The sequence below is a fragment of the Vicugna pacos genome, chromosome 3 (assembly GCF_048564905.1).
Source record: "Vicugna pacos chromosome 3, VicPac4, whole genome shotgun sequence".
Classification (NCBI taxonomy): domain Eukaryota; kingdom Metazoa; phylum Chordata; class Mammalia; order Artiodactyla; family Camelidae; genus Vicugna; species Vicugna pacos.
The window spans coordinates 1,444,582-1,459,978 of record NC_132989.1 but is presented as its reverse complement, the minus strand read 5'-3'; the positions used below and the strand labels follow the sequence as shown (position 1 = coordinate 1,459,978).

Sequence of the window (15,397 nt, the reverse complement as noted above, 5' to 3'; positions counted from 1 at the left end):
TAGTTTCATGACAAGTATCCCCCCAAAAGAAGAAAACATCTGACTCTCAGGAAGGCAAACTATCTCATTCTGTTTGCACTTCTGGGGAATGCAATAGGTAAGAAAGAGACCTTGTTGGTGTAATGATGCGAAAAGTAACCCGTGCTTCTCAACAAGGCACTGCTTTCCTTACTTCTGCACTATCACTAGGTATCTTTAAAAAACAATCTCTTATTAGTATGCTGCACACTGGCCCAGCTGTGCAGTTCTAATTGTTGGCCATTTGTTTACAGCACCAGGAAGGTATTGCTGAGCTCCCAGTTTTAAAGACAATCACTTTTTAGTGAGACTAATCACTATGCAATAACTAGCATTCATTTACCCGATGTAATCCATTTGCTGTAAAAATCAAAAGATCCAGTTCTGTAACAAGGCCAGCTTGTTACAATGTTAGAGGAAATGTACAACAAAGTTAAAACCCTGTTTTTCTTATTTACACAAAGATATAATATGGGATTTCAGGAGCCATGATTAAATAAATGAATTTCTTTTCAGACAATATTGTCTCAGATTTTAAATTACCTACAATTAACTTCTTAAATAATTCTGAATACTAGACCATTAAGAAAAAATTAATGAAAAAAATAAAAACACATGAAATTTACACACTGGCTTTTTTCACTGCTCTTTCATTATCAAAAGTTCCTCAATCTTACTTTCTTTATCTATGGTAGGCCCAACAAGAGTAACTTATTACCAGAACTCTGTCCTAGGTCGCTACTTTGAGGGGGAGTAGCTGGTATATTTCCATCTCTGTAGTCAATAATCAGCTGGTAGAGGCTATGTGTAAAAAAAATGGGATAAATATTACTACTTGAATACTAATATGAAAAACAATTACCAAGTATATTAAATTCTTAAGATTATTTCAGACAATATCAGAGGTAATATCAAAACTTCAACTGTCCCATAAACTTCAAATTTGTACGATCTACACTTTTAAATTTAGGATGTATAATTAAAAAAGAAAAAAAGTAAGGTGAAGTAGTCATGAACTGAGGGCGGTACAGCTCAGTAAGTTAACTAGAGCGAGCCTGACACATGGAAAGTGTCTCGAACTCAGAAGTCCCAGCTCTATAACCAACAGCTATTTGTTCCTGGAAAAGGTGCTTCTCTTCAGCTCAAACTCTTCCTTTATAAAACTGGGATCTTACTGTCTTGTTAGGCAGTTAGTTATTAATACTCATAAGAGTATTATGAAGATTTAATGAGATAATGTATCCCTCAGATGCTCAGAGAAATAGTGGAAGGGTGGAATAATTTGTTCTTGAACTTTAATGCTGGAACTATTTGAGAATCCCAAATAAAACCCAATGTGTGTTTTTTTTATAGGTGTAACATTTAAATGTGGCAGTTTTCAGAAAATGTTACAAATTATGGTGATTAGCTGTTCTTCGTGGTTTATAATTCAGGACACCTCAGCTAGTATATCACTTGCAGCTAAACTCATTTATACATATATGACCTCATACAAGCATATGTATGAGAACTAAACAAGCCGTCACGCTGAAGTTTACGTGTCGATGGCCACGAAGACCGCGGAAACTGGATCAGCATGGGCATCCCGGGAGCAGAGGTCAGGCACGACCTGACTGCAGGACCAGTTTCTTTTTCCTTTTCTTCTTTTAAAATTTTATTAAAGGTCTTTAGACAGCAACATCCAGACCCCAGACTCAGCTGCTGAGGAGATCCTGTTAAAACTAGTTTTAGTACCAACGCTGCAGCAACAGAATCAAGGGAAACAAGAGAACGATTAGCACGCCCTCGTCCCGCCCCAGTGCCTTGTGGTAGAGGACCATCACTGTGGCCTCAGGGAATCCCTTAGGTTCCTGGAAAATTCAAGAGGAAGATTATAGAAGAAAGTCCCCAAAGGAAAATACAGGATTTTCTGCTCTACTAAACATTTCAAGACCCAAATAACTAGTTAGAAAAATCAGATATGTGACATTATTTGGACCCCATGCATAGGGGTTACACTGGGATGAAGTGGAGACCAGTAGGACCCTAAGGATAAAGGTCTTACAAACCCTGAGATAAAGAACCCTGTGCCCACTGCTCCATCTCACTAGTCTGGCCTTTTGCTGGTTTCCAGCTGGTGATGGGGAGTGTCTCACTGCCATCCCCAAAGTGCCTGCTCCCAACTAGGAACTCTCACCTGCCACATAACAAGTGACAGTTAGGTCATTTCCAACCTCAGTTTAGAGATAACTGGCATTTTAATGTAAACACTTACTGTTTAAAACCATTACGAAAAGCATATCTTTCAGCAGACATTCCGTGTAAATCTCGAGAACTGGCATTAACATGCTTCTGAAGCAGCAGCTTGACTGTGTCCGGCGAGTCATGAAACACAGCAAGCATCAGTGCTGATCTAAAATAAAAGAGACATCTCCACCCTTAGGATCTTAGCGTAACTCAAACAGTTAATTTGGTCTAGTTTACCAAGTTAATCTCCTGCCCACCCCTGGAGAACTGACCACTTACATGCTCGAGTGCTCATCTTTGCAAATGACCTCCAAGGCCACAGTGGAGGGACAAAAAGGAAGCCTCCCGTCCTACTTGGGTAGCACACAGTAGAAGGTGCTAATTTAAAGTCCTCTGATGGACAAGAAAGGATGCTGAGGTCACTTATCTGAAGTAGGTAAAGGTTTAAATAAAGGATTCCCCATGTCTTCTCTAGTCTGAAACATTTAATACTTTAAAGTCAGCTAGAGGTCAGGTAAGGAGAAGCTGTTTGCAGGCTGAAAACAGTAATATGAATAAAAATGGCAACAAAAATAGTACGGCTGCAGTGAATCACGCTGAGAAGCATGTGCCCAGCACTAACCTGAATAGTCTATGTATGGTCTTTCTTAGGCACAACCACCCTTGAAGGATGTACTACGACCCTCCTTTACGTGTCAGGAAACATATTGGTTGGTAATAAGTCATGTCCCCCAGGTAACACACCTGGCCAGCAGGAGAGCTGGGAATTCAACCTCGTCTGACTCTACAGCCCAGCTCTTTCCTGTTTATCATCCACCAATGATCTGTCTTCTTTAAAGGGAATGTTTATTCAATAATTCAAGCTATTTTTCTTCCTTCTACCATTATCAATTGAAAATAAAAACATCAAACTGTACTAGAAATGAAAAAGGATAAAACCTGATGAGCCCGCAGTATCTGGTCATAGTTACTCTCTTAGTGACACTCACTTAGTGACAACCTAATAACATCAATATCCTTCAAAGAAAGTAATTTAAAGCAGAATCATCCAAAAGGCAAAACAAACTCCTCTCTGTTTGATATGCATCTTTAAAAAAAATATACACCAAGTAGAGGTTAAAAAAATTATAAAAGAATGAAGAAATTCAACACTGTCTCATAAGGTAAATTAAAATTAGAGTCCATACTAATAAAACTAAAATGAAATCCCTGAACTATCATAAGATCATATGACCAAAAAACTCAGGTTGCAAATGACAGCAGTCATTATTATAAAGGAAGATGAATCCTGCTGCATACCATTCTTTGTGACACCCAGGCAGAATAATTGCTTTTCTACCTAACTGATGATGTGTTGATTCCAAGTTAATCCTCTTCTTATTAAGTTAATCTTTCTGATTGGCTGTTACTACTCTAGAACAACATTAAGATTAAACAAAAAAAGAGAGGGAGAGAGAGAGAACACACAATTGTACCTTTCCAGCTTGTCGATTGCATGTACATTTGCCCCGCTCTCTATCAAAAATTTGACCATCTCTTCTTTGTTCTCCCTGATGGCGACTAAAAATGGTGTGAAGTTATCCTGTAAAATAGTAAATACAGTTGATAATGTACAAAATTACATATACATTTCAAAACTGAATTTAAAAACTTAAGTCTCTGAACTTAGAACATATACTATAAAAAAGTAAATAACAAGTAGCCCCTTCCTCCTCGCCCCCTGTGCCCCTTCTCTTTAAAAGGTTCCTCCTTGACCTCCTCGAATGTTTCCCTGTGAAGTCATTCTCTGAAACTCACTTCAGACATTTGCTGGTTCCAAGAACCTTCGCTTCTATCGCAGTGTGTATCAGGCATTCTTTAGTTACCTTACTGCTCAACTACTACTCCTGACACTCTAAACACTGCTCCAGAGAGAACCATTTAGCTACTGAATCAACTACATTTCTAAGGAGCCATGCTGAGGAGAAAGATACCATACTGTCTGCAACATGCATAACCTATCCAATTACAACTATGACTAATCTCATAAAGCTTACAGACATTCCAAAGGGAATATGACTATTTGCATGTAAAGAAAAAGTTTTTCTTAAACCAACTTATAAATTCTAATTTGAAAAATTCCATCCCACTCTTAAGGGATTATTATAAAATATGAAGTAGACTATAAATTAATATAGACTGTCTTTAAAATATTGAAATATTTATCAAAATATACAACAGGAATTGTAAATTCAAATGTTTACAGAGGCAACATAGGTGGCCCGAGTAAGTGAAGGTCCCAGGTGAGGACAGCACACCGGAGAACACACGCCCCACTGAGAAGGGGCCACCTCTGCAGGGCAGACGGCACAGGAGCCTGGGCTCAAGCGGGACCAGATATGATTCTTTAGGAGAAGTTCTGGAGTGCAGATTTCTGCACAAGTCTCCTAAATTTTAAGTGTTGACTCAATGTGTGGAGACAAACTGAACATACCCAGGGCCATGTTTAGTCTATAGCCCACTTGTGTTTTTATGTTTGCTGTGTTTCCAAACAGTTGGGCATAAATCAAGTATTTGTGTGTAAAACCTTGCCTTTCTGTAGAATCATATGTCTTACACACAAAAACACTGGGCCCCAACATGTAATAAAAATTGTGATTAAGACTCATAATATCCACTTCAAGAATTTTTCCAATGCCTGCTAAAACTACAATTTACCTGTATGTAATTCTCCCTGATTGTTAATCAAATGGATAATTAGTTCATAAGATGGCCGAAACTAAATTATTAAAACAATTCCAATTTGTTACTAATGTCATGGGTCTTGATGTTTAAAACTGCCATCTTGCATGGTATACTTATATACAATGGAATAGGACTCAGCCATAAAAAAGAATGAAATAATGCCACTTGCAGCAACATGGAAGGACCTAGAGATTATCATACTGAGTGAGGTAAGTCAGAAAGTGAAAGACAAATCCCATAGGCTATCACTCAATATATGGACTCTAAAATATGATACAAATGAACTTATTTACAAAGCAGAAACAGACTCACAGACATAGAAAACAAACTGGTGGTTACCAAAGGGGAAAGGGAATGGGAGAAGAATAAATTAGCAGTTTTGGACTAGCAGATAGAAACTGCTATATATAAAATAGATGAACAACAAGGTCCTACTGTATATACTACAAGGAACTATACTCAATATCCTGCAATAAACCATAACAGAAAAGAATATGAATATATATATGTATATACATATAACTGAATAAGAATATATATAACTGAATAAGAATATATATATAACTGAATAAGAATATATATAACTGAATTAGAATATATATATAACTGAATAAGAATATATATAACTGAATAAGAATATATATAACTGAATTAGAATATATATATAGCTGAATAAGAATATACATACATATAACTGAATAAGAATATATATAACTGAATAAGAATATATATATAACTGAATAAGAATATATATAACTGAATTAGAATATATATATAACTGAATAAGAATATATATAACTGAATAAGAATATATATAACTGAATAAGAATTTTATATATAACTGAATAAGAATATATATATAACTGAATAAGAATATATATAACTGAATTAGAATATATATACAGCTGAATAAGAATATACATACATATAACTGAATAAGAATATATATATATATATATAATAGAATCACTTTGCTGTACACCAGAAACTATCACAACACTGTAAATCAACTAGACTTTAATTTTAAAAAGCTGTCATCTTGATTATGCTAGGGCTCAGTGAATCTAACAGATATATTGCAAGAGTCTGTCACACAGCTTTAACCAAAAGAAGGCTCATGATTTCCTATTACTGCAATCAGAAAAACCCTGTTGACCTAATGACCTGGATGGGAACAAATGGTGCAAAATCTTTAAAGGGTCCGACTCTACTTATTGAATCACTCACCACAACCAAGTTTCTAAGACTGTCTGAGTGCCACTGAATGATCAGTGGTTAGAAAGGAAAAGGAGCTATTCTTCAAGGCAATAGATGCTGCCAGTAATATTGCCAGGAAGAGACGGTTAAAAGTCAGGCTAACACGGCTGGAAAGGAGAGCACTGAAAGAAGCAGCATCTATCAAACCCCTGCTCTTCCAGAGATGTCTTATTTTTGAGATCTGTGAATTTACATGTATTAAATGTATCCATTCAATAGTCCTTAACCAAGGGTTGTATCAGAATTTCAGGGAAGTATTTCTAAATACCTGTATCCAGATGTGAGTAGACTTATTCAATCAAAATCTTCAGGGGAGAGCCAGGAGGAAAAGCAGGAGGACCAGCTGTGCTGTCACTTGCTCCCCACCTACAGCCACAGCCCCGCAGGGGAGCTACAGCAGGCTGAGCATGGGAGACCCCAAAGTGAAGGTGTACATGGAGGGCCATGTGGCCACCAGCACAAGTGAATGCCCCTGCTGGCTGTCAAACATGACCTGACCTCACTTGCCCAGATTATAGAACCTGGGATCCTGGGGTGCTCAGGGCCTGTGGCTTGCTGCCTTCCCTGCCCAGGTGCAGTCACCCAGCTCCCCCTGCTGGGTGCTGGGTTCCTTCCTCCTCCCACCCATCCCCAGGCAGGCAGCCCGCCCTTGCCATCACTTCACTCCCCGCAAGCCTTCATCTTCTGTAGGCTCTGAGCCTACCACCCACCCCCAGGCACTTCCTAATGGGAAGTTGCTCCTTCTAGGGTAGAAATGAGGCTGGGAGACAGAGCTCTGCCCTTTCTGTGGGCACTACCTCTAGCCCCTGGCCTTGGCTTGGAGTTGTTTCCATGATAACAGGGCCTGATGTATTCAGTATACATTCTACTATAAATAAAACACCTGTAGCTAGAAAAACCCCTGTATTTCAAATATCTTGTAAATAGTCAGTTGAGCTATACCTGGTTTATCGCCTCGATGTTTGCATTACAGCGGAGCAGCTCTGCTGCAATTGATGTTTCTTCAGCCAAGACAGCATAATGCAGAGCAGTGTTTTGACAGTTGTCTTCAAGATTCGGGTCAGCACCCTGTTTCAGCAGGATAGTGACACACATTTCTTTCTGGCATTGTACAGCCTGTTGGTATCATGCCAAGAAACAGACTGTAAGTGCTAGGCATTCCAAGTTAACATTCCTCAAGTTCCAGCACTTTGTTACATTTAAAACAGATAAATTCATTTTTATTCTAAGTAAGTAACTCGAATCCATCTCACATGGACACGGTTGGCTGCTACACACCTTGATGAGAGCTGTCTTGCTTTCCTCATCACGAGCATTCAGGTCACACTTCCACTGGACAAGGAGAGCCACCACTGCTGACTGGCCGCTGGCGCAGGCTAAGTGTAGGGCAGTCCTGTGAACATGAGAGGACTTTTTAGGAAATTAGAGTGTACTAGTTCAAAGATACAGTTACTCGTGTAATTGTAAACATTCAACAGCATGCTATTCCTACCCCTTTAAAACTAACATTTAGTCTTCTTATCTTAGTTCTTTCTATGGGGAAAGAACAATATTTATTAGCTCTTATTACTCACCACATTAATGGAAGAACTACCTGTTTGAATAGAAAGGGCATGCCATTGAGATTCAGCTCAACTTGGGTCTGACTTCTACTTTGACACTCTTCCTTATTAGCTCTCACTTAGCCTGTCTGTGTTTCAATTTCCTCATCAACAAAATGGGCAAGAAGTAGAAGTTATCTTACAGGATGCCACTGCGATGCTTAAATGAAAAGCTATGCAAAGTGTCTGGCAGTTGAATAGCTCAGTAATTGTTAGATAATATTATAATTGTTACCATTACTATTTTACCAAGACAACATTTCAATTAAGTAAAATAACAGTTTATCTACCTTGCTGCTGCAAGGATGAGAGAGAACACTGTACTTCAATGATTCTAACATGCTCATTGTCTCACACTTCAACATCTCTGACATGGGAAGGCAATTTAAAATCCGTGTCTTACAACCACAGTTGGCAGCTCCTCCCAGGCCCACCCCGCCCCGCCCCGCCCCAAAGCTGTTACCTGTTCTTCCTGTCTCTGCTGTCTACATTTTTCTTCCGTGACAGCAACTCCTGCACTGTCTGCGTGTCACCTAAATATGCGGCTTTGTGGAAGTCCTTTAGCTCACACCTATGGACATGATATCCAGGCACAGGCGTCTCACGATTCCTGCGCTCTCTCTGATGGATGCTGAAGTCCACCCAGCTCACGAACTGAGTGAGTCTCTTCTTCATCTGGCTTATCGCCTTCCGACACCACTCACTTCCCTCCTGGTCTCTTGCCACCTCCCAATCTCAGCGCTGGCGCTGCAGAAGAGCCACAGAGGTCTCGCTGCCACACCTTGGCTGTGAAGCTCAGCGGCTCGGAATGTTTGGTCCGGAACACTCGTAGCCTAGCAACAGCACTGACCCTCAACTGTCCCTCCAGAGCCAGTGTCCCTGTGAGTGTGCACAGAGGCCCAGAGGCCCAGGGTGCCCGGTGCACACGTGGGAGCCTAAGGCAATTCAAATCTCTGCAATTGCTTGTGGGCCATTTTGGATTCCCTTCAAAGGTTGGCGCTAGGTGGCTGAGTGGTCTGGGACATTTCCAGAAGTGAGGCTTGCCCCTGAGAAAGCCATGTTTGTATGCAACTGCGGTTAGAGTGAGGTGGAACCACAGGATGCTGAAGGCCTTGTTTCCCAGAGAGCTCCCCACCAAAACTCTCTGTATCTCCTTATCCCTCAATGTATTCCTTTCCCCATCCCTCTGGGCTCCAGCCAGTCTCCAGGGAATTTAGTAGATGCAAACAGCAGAAAGCTGTTTTCATGGTTTCAGAGATTGTGGCAATATGTATCATTAAGTACAAACTTGAGAAACCAACACACGCTCTCCAGATGAAATAAAAATGTGTTTCCGCATGTCTGCTGGCCCTGCTCTGTGGCTCAGCCTTATGTTTACACGCTTTCTTCACTGTATTTTTTTTTTTTTTGCTTTTATTTCCACCAATTAAACCTTGAGTCAATCTGAGATTTATGTGGGAGCATGGTATAACATTTGAGAACTTTTTAACCACGTGACTATGAAGACACCATGTCAGTTACTCATCGAGGCCAGGCTGCTGGCTGACCACCTGCAGGAGGTGGGGAGGCAGGGCAGGCCTCTTCTTCCTGCCCACCTCCATCCTTCCTCCCTCAGCTGGCTAATTACGGCTTCTGGCCCTGCCAGGATCAAAACTGCAGGGGGCGGCAGAGTTCCTAAGTGGCTGACACTCCTGGGAGCTGGTCTTGAGTGGACTGGACCTGGCAAGTGTTTTGAAGCTGACTCTCTCAGGGGCATTTCTGGGCCCCCACCTGCAACTCCCCTGACCTAAGGGAATGTGGTGTTACCAACTTCCCCATTTAAACTATCTTTTCTATCAGCATACACTGTTATTGCCCTCATCTTATAAAAAAAGATGCGTTCACCCTCCATCTGCGGCCCCATCTCTCTGCTCCCCAGCACACACGCCTCCTGCCCCTGCAAAGGAGCTGTTCCCATCCGCTTCCTCTGATTCCTCTCATTTTCCTTCCAAGCAAGCGTGTCCACTGACTGCAACTGCTCACGACAGGGTCCCCCGCCACCCACCAGGCGCTGACTCCCCGGGCAGCTCTCAGCCCTCCCCTCGCACGGCCCGGCAGCCACGCTTCACCCTGCTGCTCCCCCCGACTTCCTCAAGCCCTTTCCTCATGGGGCTTCCCGGCTCTCAGGCTGCTCTGGTTTCCTCCCACGGCCCTGGCCGCTCTTCTCAATCCCAGCCCCTGAGTGCTGGCACACAGCACCCCTGAGGCTCAGCCTGCTGGCCTCTGCTACTGTCTGCTGCCGCCCGCATCAGCCTTAGGGCTCTATGTGTTCTCTACACGTTGGTAACTTCCAAACTGCCATTTCCAACCCAGACCTCCCTCCTGTATTCCAGACTCAAATGCCCATTGCCTCTCAACGTCATCTATGGAAGTCTAATAGGACCTCTCCTGGGCCTGCCAGCACCTGTCCTGCCCTCTCCTTAGCCTGCTCCCTCCTGCGCCTGCAAACTCCTGGGCCTGCACACTCCTAGAACTGCCCTCTTCTGGGCCTTCCCCCCTTAGAACTGCCCTCTCCTGGGACTTCACACTCCTGGGCCTGCACACTCCTGTGCCTACACATTCCTGGGCTTGCACACTCCTGTGTCTACACACTCCTGGGACTGCACACACCTGTGTCTGCACACTCCTGGGCCTGCTGTCTCCTGGGCCTGGACACCCCAGGGACTGCACACTCCTGGGTCTGCACACTCCTGGGCCTGACAACTTCTGTGTCTACATGCTCCTGGGCCTGCACACTCCTGTACCTTCTCCCTCCTATGTCTGCACACTCCTGGGCCTGCACACTCCTGTGTCTGCACACTCCTGGGCCTACCCTTTTCTGGGACTGCCCTCTACTGGGCCTGCTCCCAACTGTGCCGGCACACGCCTGGACCTGCACACTCCTGGGCCTGCCCTCTCCTGGGCCTGCACACTCCTGGGTCTGCCCTCTACTTGGCCTGCCCACTCCTGTGTCTACACGTTCCTGGGCTTGCACAATCCTGTGCCTACACGCTCCTAGGCCTGCACACTCCTGGGCCTGCCCTCTCCTGGACCTGCACACTGCTGGGCCTGCTCCCTCCTGTGCCTCACACTCCAGGGCCTTCACATTCCTGTGCCTGCTTCCTCCTGTACCTGCACACTCCTGTGTCTGCACAGTCCAGGGCCTTCACACTCCTGTGTCTGCACACTACTGGGCCTGCAAACTCTTGGGACTGCACACACCTCGGCCTGCACACTTCTGTGTCTACACGCCCCTGGGCCTGCACACTCCTGTGTCTAGATGCTCCTGGGCCTGCACAGACTTGTGCCTGCTCCCTCCTGAGCCTGCACACTCCTGGACCTACACACACATGGGCCTGCACACTCCTGTGCCTGCTCCAACTTGAGTCTGCACACTCCAGGGCCTGCACACCCCTGTGTCTGCACACTCTTGGGCCTGAACAATTCAGGGCCTGCCCTCTCTTGTGTCTGCACACCCCTGGGCCTGCACAGTCCTGTGCCTCCTCCCTCCTGTGCCTGCACTGTCCTGGGCCTGCACACTCCTGTCTCTGCACACTCCTGGGCCTGCACACTCCTGTGTCTGCACACTCTTGGGCCTGCACACTCCTTTGCACACACCTGTGCCACCACACTCCTGTGTCTACACACTCCTGGGCCTGCACACTACTGGGCCTACCTTCTCCTGGGCCTGCTCCCTCCTGTGCCTGCACTCTCCTGGGCCTGCACACTCCTGTGTCGGAACAATCCTGGGCCTACACACTCCTGTGTCTACACACTCTTGGGCCTGCACAGTACTGGGCATGCACACTCCTGGGTCTGCACACTCCTGGGCCTGCACAGTACTGGGCATGCACACTCCTGGGTCTGCACACTCCTGGGCCTGCACAATCCTGGGCCTGCACACTCCTCGGCCTGCCCTCTCCTGGGCCTTCACAATCCTGGGCCTGCCCTCTCCTTGGCCTAATCACTCCTGAGCTGGCACACTACTGTGTCTGCACACTCCTGGGCCTGCTCACTCCTGTGTCTATACGCTCCAGGGCCTGCACACTCCTGGGCCTGCACACTCCAGGTCCTCCACACTCCTCTGCCTGCTCCCTCCTATCTCTGCACACTTCTTGGCCTGCCCTCTCCTGGGCCTGCCCTCTCCTGGGCCTGCACACACCTGGGCCTGCACACCCCTGGGCCTGCCCTCTCCTGGGCCTGCACACTCCTGGTCCTGCACACCCCTGGGCCTGCCCACTCCTGGGCCTGCCCTCTCCTGGGCCTGCATACTCCTGGGCCTGCACACTCCTGGGCCTGCCCTCTCCTGGGCCTGCACACTCCTGGGCCTGCACACCCCTGGGCCTGCCCTCTCCTGGGCCTGCACACCCCTGAGCCTGCCCTCTCCTGGACCTGCACACTCCTGGGCCTGCCCTCTACTGTTCCTGCCCTACTCTTGGTATACATTGCTCACTACTCTCAAAACCCTGAAAAGTTTCTCTTTAAATTATGGATTATTTTCCTAGTACTTTGACTCCTTTCTTGACAGTGACCCTGTAAAATCTAACATTTTAAAAGGTTTTTCACACTTCTTAGATTTTCCATCCTATTTAATAACACTGCAGCACATCCCAGTCTTTTGAAAATTATATTTATTTTGCCCTCCTATTCTTCTGTACATTGTGCTGATATTCTAGTGTTGTAGGTAGATTCCCCTTTATTTACTGGTAAAGGCGTAGGTCCTTGTGTTGTCACTACAGCTCTGACAATTGAAATGAGTCAGCTTAAGTACACGCTGTGCTGTGCATCATGCTTTAGGGAAAAGATATCTATTCATGGGCCATTTATGCTGCTCCCAAGTCTTTCCAGGTGATCTGCATTCATCTAATCACTGAACTAGGTTCCTGCCTGCCTATTTGTTCCATGCTCTGGTACTCTGGCTCACCAGCAACGTTTTAAGCCAGATTGTGTATACAATTTTCTTTACGTTACCAAGCTTGGGATTCTCACTTAACCCTTGATTTATATGTCTTCAAGCTTTGGCTCACACCCAGATCCAGGCAAGCCAGTCTTCTTGCATAGACTTGGTTCCAAAGACCAATCAAGTAAGGCATTTTTTGATATTGACTGAACACCAGAAAAGTGATATTTATCTATCGTAAATGAAGGCCACAAAATATGTACACTTGCTTTACTATTTACAAATATGAGGCCCTTAAAGGAGTTCTGTAATATGTCTGATAAGGAGTCAGTTGCTAATCTCGTGGTTTGCTGCACAGAATGAATTGTTTTGCTCGTTGCTTTTAAGATTTTCTCCTTGTCTTTTTAACTGTCTGTGCTGTCTAGTTGTGAATCTCTTATGTTTGTTCTCTGTAATGTTTGTTGAAATTAGGTGTGCAGATGAATGTTTTCTTTGAATTTTAAAAAGTTTTCAGGCATTTTGCCGTCTAAATTTTTTTGTATGTTTCTCTCTTCTGGTCTGCCAGTTTTGTGCGTGTTGCCACGCGTACTGGTGTACCACAGTTCTATGAGAAACTATCTTAATTTTTCACTGTCTGTCAGATTGGAGAATCGCTTTTGCCCTGTTTTCAACTTTACTAATTGTTCCTTCTGCCACCTCTAGTGTGTTGTTGAGCCCCAACAGTGAATTTTAATTTTAGTTATTGAACGTTTCAATTTTAAAATCTTTATTTCTTTTCCCTTAATGTAAGTTTTATCTCTTGCTGTTATCATTGATTTCTTGAATCAGTGTCATCATACTTTCCTTTAAATCTTAAACATAGTTTTCTTTGAATATATTTATAATACTTTGTAATATACTAGTACTATAGTACTTGTATTCTGAGAACATATTTATAACAGAAGCTTTGATTTTCTTCTAAATCCAATAGCTGAGCTCCCTCAAGACAGCTTCTCAAAAACAAATGTTTACTAAAAGTGGTATTAAAAAAAGATGACTAAATGAGCATAAAGTTATCAATGTGAAGGACTGAGATACAGAAGTAGTGTGTTTGTGGAAAACTTTCTTTTTGATACCAGTTTAGGAATTTTCTCAGCACATTTTGTGTATTCACTCTTGTGTGTGTGTGTGTGTACCATTAAGAGAAAGAATTAGTGGAAATAGAAAATAATCTCCTGTAATCTTCAATCTTCTTCACAAAACTGTTCCTATGACATCCTTTACTCTTTTGCTAATAATGCTATGTTCAAATACGATACTAATTTATATATATCCACAGTTTCAGATACCTTAGTTTGGATCAAGCAAATAAGAAAAAAAGGTACGAACTGAAAATAAGATACAAGCTGGAAAAGTATAAAATGTATAATGTGTAGATATATGAAATCTTTATCTATTACAAATAATTAAGTATAAGCATGTTTTTTTAATTTACTTAATGTGACACCATCTGCATAATTCAGCAAGTCATCACTTTTCCACAGCACTTTATTACATGTCGATGAGAAGCTTTGCATTGTATCCTCTACCAATGTATACCTTCAAGCACAAAAATTACGAAGTCTATTCTTAGAATCATTTCTCCCCACCAAGGCCAAAGCTTTCATTTGTACCTCAGTGCATCTATTCTTTAGGATAAGTACTCTTCTATGAATTTATTCATCAATTAACTTCTGATGGGTTAGCCCTATAATTTTTTTCCACTGAATCCAAGCAATAAATACATTCAAATTAAAACATTCTACCACTTAAGTCTTACTATATTTTAATATTTAACAATGTTTCTTTAACCTCAATTTATAGGTTAATACTATTACTGTGTATTATCTGAATTTAAAACTGAACATTTTTGATGTATCCTTTACCAATATCTGTAAACTGAGCTACAAGTGTAGGGAGGATGGGATAAGTTTATGAGCACTGTAGAACTCAATGGCTATGAGTATTTACTATGTTTGTATGTTATATTTAATTTGAATATATTAACATTCTGCATAATTCTTTCCAAGATTTATTTTTATCAACGTGTGTGTGTGTGTGTGTGTGTATGTATACATATATGTATATGTGTACGTGTGCTTATGCTTATAGACAGAGATTTATCCTCATGGAACTAAGAATAAGCAGGCTTATATATAGTCCTGTACTTCTGAATTTCATCTGACTTGTGTCATTAACATTTCACTGACCACTAACTACTAACCAAAATTTGATTCTTAGTATGTGTTTCATATACGCAACACTTAAGTCAAACATTTCTATATTATTGACTATTAGTTTAAATAACACTCTGAAGAACATCTCTGAAAACAAACCTGAGCTTGCACGTCTTGATTATTTCTAGCATTACTTCTAGGGAAATGTCTTGACTGGGTGGTTGAAATGAATTGTTTGTGAGCTAAATAAAGGTTTAAGCTAGAATTATTAAAAATAAATTCTAATACATAATTCAAATTTGGTCAGGTAATATTTTATACTATACTACCAGAAAAATATTATGTAAGGATTTTTTATCCTCTCCTGATTTTCCAAGATGTTTGGTTTTTACATAATAAAGTGTAAAGACTAAAGCAATATATTTTTTAGATAAAAATAAAAACAGTACAACTCCACA

At 42.5% G+C, this 15,397-nt stretch overlaps 2 protein-coding genes across 4 annotated transcripts in view; both read right to left on the bottom strand.

Moving 5' to 3' along the window:
- The window catches only part of LOC140690666 (ankyrin repeat domain-containing protein 26-like), a 28,451-nt gene extending 27,577 nt beyond the window's left edge, over nucleotides 1–874 (bottom strand). For all 3 annotated transcript variants that reach the window (XR_012065937.1, XM_072952564.1, XM_072952570.1), the window contains exon 1: nucleotides 737–874. The gene's annotated coding sequence lies outside the window, so the exon portion shown is untranslated. The remainder of the gene's footprint in view (nucleotides 1–736) is intronic.
- A 1,394-nt stretch (nucleotides 875–2,268) lies between these two features.
- On the bottom strand, nucleotides 2,269–10,755 carry LOC116278926 (uncharacterized). Its single transcript, XM_072952656.1, has 5 exons — nucleotides 8,290–10,755; nucleotides 7,504–7,618; nucleotides 7,168–7,341; nucleotides 3,720–3,826; nucleotides 2,269–2,410 (listed from the first exon to the last, which is right to left on the bottom strand). Exons 1-5 carry the CDS (start codon nucleotides 8,499–8,501, stop codon nucleotides 2,269–2,271), a joined length of 750 nt encoding a protein of 249 aa, XP_072808757.1. The 5' UTR covers nucleotides 8,502–10,755.
- Between the last annotated feature and the right edge of the window lie 4,642 nt (nucleotides 10,756–15,397).